We start from the raw sequence: 8,327 nt of genomic DNA, 5'->3' as shown, positions 1-8,327 counted from the left end.
TAGGCTGGAGCTGTAGATGTCCAGTACTTAAAGGAAAGGAAATCTTGGCCCCCATCACTAGCTCAGCACTGACTCGAGCTTTTTCTGGAATCTGCTCAAGATATATCAGAGATAACCCTGGAGCTTGCCCCCGGTGTTCCAGGTAGGGCCTCAAGTTTGCCTTTGGTGGCCTAGAGCAAGTCACTAAACCTGACTGAAATGGCCCAGGCTGGGACCCCAAATCTTCCTGAAATGACTGAGAATAGGCCATCAAACCTGCTGGAGATGGTCCTTTTCCCAGAGAAGGCCCCCAAACCCACCTCAGATGATTTCTTCTTGGCTTCCAAATCCACCTGAGATGAGCCTGGCCTAGCTGCCATGAGTTAGTCCAACAAGTGCTGAAAACCCAGGATCCCTTGGCTCTGTAGCTGGGTCCCGAGCCTTCTGACTAGACCTCTATCCATCTCAATAGATGGATCCCCTAGCACTGATTCCTAGATCTTCAAAAATACAGCCATTAGAAGGGTACAAGGGGAGAAATCAAACCCATAAATTTTCTAGTCAGACAATAATGGGGGCGGGGAATGGAACAGACCTTGAACAGTGAGAAAAATCTGAGAAGCTGGGTCTTATCCCATCCATCATCTCCAAAAGTCGATCAGGTGCCCTTATCCACTCTCAGTCATGTAATGCTAAAACCTCTCACCTGAGCTAAAGAGTGGGGTCACTTAACCCTTCTCTCTCCCCCTCCCCTCCCCCCACACCCTTGATTAGTAACATCTTTATGAAGATATTAACAAATGAACCTTATTTTCACGTGGATATCACCTTTCTCTTCCTTGGATCTCTAGCTCTCCCCCTGCCTGATATTTAAGAAAGCAGGAAATAGAGAGGTGAGGATAGTCCTTCCAAAGAATTTGGACAGTACGGTAGGGCCTAGTAGTGATGATTTTTAAAAAACCACCCTCATTCATAACACAAAGCCATCTAGGGGGTAGAGTGTGGGGGAGGGCTTCCTTTGGGACCCAGTTCAACTATGATCACAGTGCCGCCGAGCTTCATCAAGACATTTCCCCACGGTGAAATCCTTGTACCTGGGAAACTTCTCTCTTTTTTTTTTTTGTGGAATATCATGTCTTTAGTGGGAAAACATAGCCTGCTTCCTAATACCCTACTTTATCCTGTGTCCCCTTCTGTTTCTACCTTCCATGTCTAGTACTCCAAAGTGGCTATAACATTCTCTTTTAATTAGGGCTAAGGTATATCTGTTTCAATAAACTTGCTGACCTCTTGCCAGCCCCATGGCTGAATAAAGTCTAGGAAATCATCTTGTAAAGGTATCTGTCACTGTAACCATCTTCCTTTTTTTTTTATCATAAAAGTATTTCAACATTTGTGTTCATAAGATTTTTAGTTCCAATGTGTACAATGTTCTGCTCACTTCACTCAGCATCAGTCCACTTAAGTCTTTCCAAGGTTTTCTGAAATCTGACTGCTCATCATTTCTTATAGCATAATAGTATACCCCAACTTGTTCATCCATTTCCCAATTGATGGGAAATCGATTTCCAATTCTTTGCCACTACATGTGGGTCCTTTTTCCTTTTCTATGATCTCTTTAGGATACAGACTTGGTAGTGGTATTACTGGGTGAAAGGATGTGCACAGTCCCATAGCCCTTTGGGCGTAGTTCCAAATTTCTCTCCAGAATGGTTGGATCAGCTCACAACTCCACCAACAATGCATTAGTGTTCCAATTTTTCCACATCTTCTCCAACATTTATTATTTTCCTTTTTTGTCATATTAGCCAATCTGATAGGTTTCAGGTGGTACCTCAGAGTTGTTTTTAATTTGCATTTCTCTAATCAATAGTGATTTAGAGCATTTTTCTTCATCTGAAAACTGCCTTTGATCATTTCTCAATTGGGGAATGACTTTCATTCTTATAAATTTGATTTAGTTGCCTATATATTTTAGAAATGAGGCCTTTGTCAGAAACAGTGGCTGTAAAAAATTGTTTCCCAGCTTTCTGCTTCCCTTCTAATTTTGGCTGTATTGCTTCTGTTTATACAAAACCTTTTTAATTTAATGTGATCAAAATCATCCATTTTGCATTTCACAATATAATGTAACATAGCTCCTCCCCTGCTGGCAGGGAGTCGGAAACATTCTCCTAGGACGGCATGCTCTATTATATGGCCAGATTTGTTCAATGCTTTTGTTTAATCTTTTTCTTTGTCACAAGAACAGGTTCCATGGTGGGAGGGGATGGAGTTAGGGAATAGGAAGGGTTCTTCTTTCCCAGAAATGACTGTGATGTAAAGACAAAGGGTGTTAATAAAATATATTTTTAAGTCATCCAGGAATGGTGATGGGAATCTTGAAACCTTTCTTAGCCCCCTTATGTCCTACAGCTTTCAGGAAACTGTCTGAAGACTTAAGTTCATATCCTGTTTTAGACTTATTGGATCTGTCACTCTGGGCCAAATCACTTTGATTCTCTGTGCCTTGGTTTCCTCATCTGTAAAATGAAGGGGTTGGACTTGATGACTTCCCAGATCACTAATAAGTTCTAACTCCATGATCCTATGACCTCCCCACCCTGCTGCAGGTCCTTTTCATACTCTAAATCTAGGACTCTAGGACCTGCCCCTCCATTCCTCTGACACTAAGCAAATGTAATCATAATCCATGTGTACATTTCAGAAAGGGCCCCTTGTGCCTGATGATTTTTCTGCAAGGTATAAAAGAACTATGGATCTCAGATACTTGACACTTACTAGCTGTGTGACCCTAGGCAAGAGTCACTTTACCCTAATTGCCTCACCAAAAAAAAAAAAAAAAGAGAGAGAACTATGGATCTACAGACCAACCTAAGTGGTATATAGTCAAACAGGAGACGGAAAGATTAAACATCAACACCTTGGGAACTTAAAGGGATGGAAATGAGTAAATTTAATTAAGGTCATCATTACATATACTTCTTTTTTTTTTTTGCAGGGCAGTGGGGCTTAAGTGACTTGCCCAAGGTCACACAGCTAGTAAGTGTCAACTGTCTGAGGCCAGATTTGAACTCAGAAACTCCTGAATCCAGGGCTGGTGCTTTATCCACTGTGCCACCTAGCCACCCCTACATATACTTCTGTAGGCAAGAATCCCTTAGAAGAAATAGAGCAGTCCTCATAATAAAATATAATAATGAATATATAATATATATATAAATAATATAATATAATAATAAAAGGGTGAGGAAAGCAGTACTGGAGTATAATATAAAAAATTAGAAAATGAATGCAAGGTAAACTCTTCAGCTTCACAATAATACAAGTTCATGCTTCAAACATTAATGCCTTAGTGGCCAGAAGAGCCACAACATCTTCTAGAAATAATACCAAAAAATGATGTCACAGTCATCATAGAGAATCATAAAGAAGAAAATAAAAAGATAATTGGAGGGGCAGCTAGGTAGCACAGTGGATAAAGCACCAGCCCTGGATTCAGGAGGACCTGAGTTCAAATCTGGCTTCAGACACTCAATACTTACTAGCTGTGTGACCCTGGGCAAGTCATTTAACTCTTATTGCTCTGCAAAAAAAAAAAAAAGATAATTGGAATAACAAGCAAGTTTGGCCTTGGAATACAAAATGAAGAAGGGTACAGACTAATAGAGTTTTGTCATGATAACTCATTGGTCATAGCAACCAGTCTTTCAACAACCCAAGAGGCATCTCTACACATGGACTAAACAGTCAGTTAGAAGACAACCTTGTAGGGGCAGCTAGGTGGCGCAATGGATAAAGCACCAGCTCTGGACTCAGGAATTCCTGAGTTCAAATCCGGCCTCAGACACTTGACACTTACTAGCTGTGTGACCTTGGGCAAGTCACTTAACCCCAATTGCCCTGCAAAAAAAAAAAAAAAAGAAGAAGAAGACAACCTGGCTCAGATCATGAGATTCTTATTGTCAAATTCAGACTTAAATTGAAGAAAGTAGGGCAAACCATCAGATCATATGAACTATACTATGGAGAAAGCAAAGGAGTTCCAGGAAAAAAAATCTACTTCTGCTTCATTGACTACAGAAAACCCTTTGACTATGTGGATAACAACAAAATGTGGCAAGGTCTCAAAGAATGCTAGATCATCTTACTTGTCTCCTGTATGTGGGTCAAGAAGCAGCAGTTAGAACCAAACATGGAATAACTGATTGGTTTAAGATTGGAAAAGGAGTACAAGGTGGTTGTATATTGTCACGTTATGCAGAGTAAATCATGAGAAAATGCTAGGTTGGATGAATCAAAAGCTGGAATTAAGGCTGCTGGGAGAAATCTCAACAATCTTAGAAAGGATTGGTAGATGGCAGAAAGTGAAGAGGAATTAAGAAGTCTCTTTGATGAGGGTGAGAGTATAAAAGCTGGTTTGAAGCTTAACATTCAAAACAAAACAAAACTAAGATCTTGGCAACTGGTGTCATCACTTTCTGCCAGAGGGAGAAGAAACAGAAGCCGTGTCAGATTTTATATTCTTGGGCTCAAAGTGTAGTGGGGGTTGGGTTTAATTGATCAAATTGATCAGGAGGTGTCCCAAAGAATTACAAGACTCAGTTTCCCAAGTTTTATTAGAAGACTGGTTTCTCCAAAAGGAGATAGGTGTCTCTGTTCAGGGAGATGAAAATGGTTATATTTATAGTGGGAAAGGTAGGTTATCTCCTTATTATCTTAATCTCCTCCTTGTGGGAGGTTCATATCCTATTTTGGACTTCCTGGGGTCCTAAGATGTCCTCCAAGGTGGATACCTTTTTCCCTAGGGGTGTGTTTTGGGGGGTTTAAATGTCATAAGGTGAACCTAAGGACACTTTTGGTCTTTCTGGATGCTTAAACTTGTCATACCCAGAGGGACTCTCTGTCTATTTTACTTTAAGATTTGGTTTCTAGGTGCAGTTACTGTTTCCTGTCATCTAGGAATATTAATGGCTATTAATGGTTAATGGTCCCTGGTTACTATTTCCTTAGGCTTCTATTGAAGCCTTTAGTGTTGGTTGATAGAGACTCAGGTCTTTAGTTTCTCTATTAACCCTTTTAGTCAACTGAGGTCTTAGGTTAACTGTTAACCTCTTTCAGCCTCTTCCATCAAAAAGTCACCATAGGTGACTAAAGGAAATTAAAAGATGCTTGCTCCTTGGAAGGACAGCTATGACAAATCTGGACAGCATAGTAAAAAGCAGAGACCACCCTGCTGACGAAGGTCCGAAGGGTAAAAGCTATGGTTCTTTCAGGAGCAACATATGGCTGAGTTGGACTATAAGGAAAGCCGAACTTGAATTTATGCTTTTGGATTGTGGTGCTGGAGGAGCCCTCTGAGAGTCCCTTGGACAGTAAGGAGGGCAAATGAATCAATACTTAAATAAATTCAGGTTATTCCCTGGAAGGTGAAATGCTGAAGCTTTAAATACTTTGTGCACATAATGAGGCCAGGATTCACTGGAAAAGCCCCATGTTGGAATAGATTGAAGGCAAAAGGAGAAAGGGACGGCAGGGAATGGGATGGATAGTGTCATGGAAGCAATGAATAGGAGCCTGGACAGACTTTGGGAGCCAGCTGTGCTGTGGTCCATGGGGGGCAGGACTGAGCAACAACAATTTACAGATGTAGAAACTGAGACCCCGAGGCACGAGACCCGCCAGAAGACTCACAGCAAGGTCAAGGGTCAAAGCAACTGGCCCCAGGCTTCCTGGCTCAGGTCAACCACGCACTTCCTTCCGGAAATGACGCTTTCCCCAAAGTCTGGCGCCCACTCTCCTCGACACTTCCGCCCTTACTTCACCCCTATCCCTACCCCGCCTCTTCCCTGAGGGCTGGGTCGTTGCTAGGAGCCCGAAATGCCCCGCTGGGGAGGGCGGAGCCCTGGGGAGGGCGTTCCCAGCTCCCTCAAGGCTTTGTTTAAATATTCAATCCATTCTTAGCCACGCCTAAAGGTAACAAAATACCGCAAGGCCCATCTTCACAGCGCCCCCTGCTGCTAGTCGCAGGTGTCTGAGGCATGGACTATCTGCATTTACTGAGGCTGCGCGGTCCCCTCACACCTCGTAACGCCCCGCAGCTTGTCGGGGAGGCGAAGGAAGGCGTGTGAGACCCCGGGAGACCGAGCGGGAGCGAGAGAAGGAAAACTGAGAAGCGGCCTTGGGATTGAAGGCTAAAGGAAGAGGCGGAGAAAGGGCGGGGCGGATATAGGACTCCTCCCAGCGGCTTCTTTCTGGTCGGCAGGGGGAAAAACCCATCATGCCCTGCAGGACGGCACCTCCCCTTTAAGGCGCGGACGTTGTTGCTATTGGTGGCCGTTGGGGGCGCGGAAACTGAACTGCCGGAACTTCGGGCCGGCCGGCGCCATGGCGGCCCCCTGCTTGGTGAGGGCCCGGGGCTCGGGCGGGGTGTGGGAGCCGCTTTCCTGGGCCTGGAGAAGCCGAGGGAGGCCCGCGGGGCTGAGGGTGGTTGGCAGCGGCCTCTGCCCCCCTGACCGGTAGCTTCTTGAGGGCAGGCAGGGCCGGGTGCAGGCCCTGGGCTCTGCATACAGTAGGAGCTGAATGAATGCCTGAGTGAGGGAGGGGGGTGAGGAGAGGAGAAGGCCCTGAACTTGCTCCAGGGGTGGGGTGTGGTGGGAAGGGACCCGAAGCAGGTGTCCTGAAGCCCGGGTTCCAGTTCTGACGCTTCCTAATGACCTTTAAACAAGTCTTATTTTTTTTTGGGGGGGGGGAGGGTGGGCAGACGGGAGACCTGAACTCCTCTGAGTTTGCGGTGGAAGTTTGGGCAGATCGGGTCTTAGTGTGCTAATAACCTGGGATACAGTAAAAGGATGAAATTTATTGACCGGCACGAGAAACCTTGCAACGCTCTGCATCTCAGCCATAGGCAAAGTATGCCTTTTACCGTTGTTTTAACATAATTCAGTTTAGTGAACATTTATTAAGCGCCTGCTGGGTTCCAGGCGCTGTGCGAAGCGCCGGGATACAAAAAGAGGCAAAAGAGAGTTCCTGTCATTCAGGAAAAGTTACTTGCAAAGTAATTTATACACAAGACAAATAGGAAATAATTGACGGAGGGAAGGCTCAGGAATTAAGAGGGATTAGGGAAGGCTTCCTGCAGAAGGTGGGATTTTAGTTGGGACTTGAAGCCAGAGAGCCTTTGAATAGGTGAACTTTGCTGGGAGAAAGCAATTCCCTCTTTATTTTTACTGACATTTTTTTCATTTCCTTTAGTTAGGCATGGAGCCAAGAAAGCATTTTGAGAAGGGGTTCTTGGGTTTTACTAGACTACCAAAGAGTCTAATCAGTCATTTGGTGCTGATTAAACACCTACTGGGCATAATGTTCAATGCCACTGTGTTGTATACCGTGCACTGGGGATACAAAGAAAGGCAGAAGACGGCCCAGGAGTTTGGTGGAGCAGCTTACAGTCTCATAGGCTCAGAACACACACACAAAAGGTGAAGCAGCCCTCTTTTATATGCTTGACGTTGATTTCACAAGATTTTGACCTGTTCTTTAATTCATCATGAAACCACAAACTTATCACATTGATTATTTTGTTTTGTTTTGTGGGGCACCGAGGGTTGAGTGACCTGCCTGGGATCACACACTTAGTAAGTGTCAGGTGTCTAAGGTCGAATTTGAACTCAGGTCCTCCTGAATCCAGGGTTGGTGCTCTATCCATTGTGCCACCTAGCTGCCCTATCACATGGATTATTTTCCAAATAATCTCCGAGTCTAGCCTTGATTATAACCTGTACGTTTTCAGCTACTCAAAACAGGCAAGTTCCCAGGTCATTGTGTTTATCTCCATCTTTTAGATACATTTCTTTATTTGGTGACTTGTGGCATGGTGCAAGATTGTGTTGCAGTATTTCCTCTCTGGGAATTTCTGCAATTCTGCTCCTAAGTATATCATTATATATCATAATTCAATCATTTCCTCAATTGAGAACAGCCTTTTAGGCCCAGTGGAAGTAAAAAAAAATACCCCCAAACACTTTTTGGTTGGATGTTTTATGGTCTGTGGAAGATGCCAAGATCATGTTGATTCACCTGGATTTGTGACGATTTGATTAAACCCTTGAATGAAAAAGTGAGTTTTATCAGTAAAAATTAACTTCTCCCACTCTTCAGTATGCTAGCCTTTGTATATTTTTTGCCCATGACAAGTATTTTTTCTTCATAGCAGTGGTTAGCATCTGCTTTTTAAAATTGATCTTCTCCATTCTTCCAACTTTAAGAAGCCTGTACTGCATTGTGAAGGAATTATTAGTAGCCTTTCAGGTTCCAAGTCCTGAAGGTCTCTGCTTGGTTTCTTAGGG

At 43.7% G+C, this 8,327-nt stretch overlaps 1 protein-coding gene across 4 annotated transcripts in view; it reads left to right on the top strand.

Moving 5' to 3' along the window:
* Positions 1-5,824: 5,824 nt before the first annotated feature.
* The window catches only part of POC1A (POC1 centriolar protein A), a 162,177-nt gene continuing 159,674 nt past the window's right edge, over positions 5,825-8,327 (top strand). For all 4 annotated transcript variants that reach the window (XM_043975386.1, XM_043975387.1, XM_043975388.1 and 1 more), the window contains exon 1: positions 5,825-6,384. In XM_043975386.1, coding sequence (XP_043831321.1) covers positions 6,367-6,384 — 18 coding nt within the window. In that variant the 5' untranslated portion in view covers positions 5,825-6,366. The remainder of the gene's footprint in view (positions 6,385-8,327) is intronic.

The sequence above is a fragment of the Dromiciops gliroides genome, chromosome 1 (genome assembly GCF_019393635.1).
Source record: "Dromiciops gliroides isolate mDroGli1 chromosome 1, mDroGli1.pri, whole genome shotgun sequence".
Lineage (NCBI taxonomy): Eukaryota > Metazoa > Chordata > Mammalia > Microbiotheria > Microbiotheriidae > Dromiciops > Dromiciops gliroides.
Note: the sequence above shows the minus strand (reverse complement) of the source record. Positions and strands in the feature narration are given on the sequence as shown.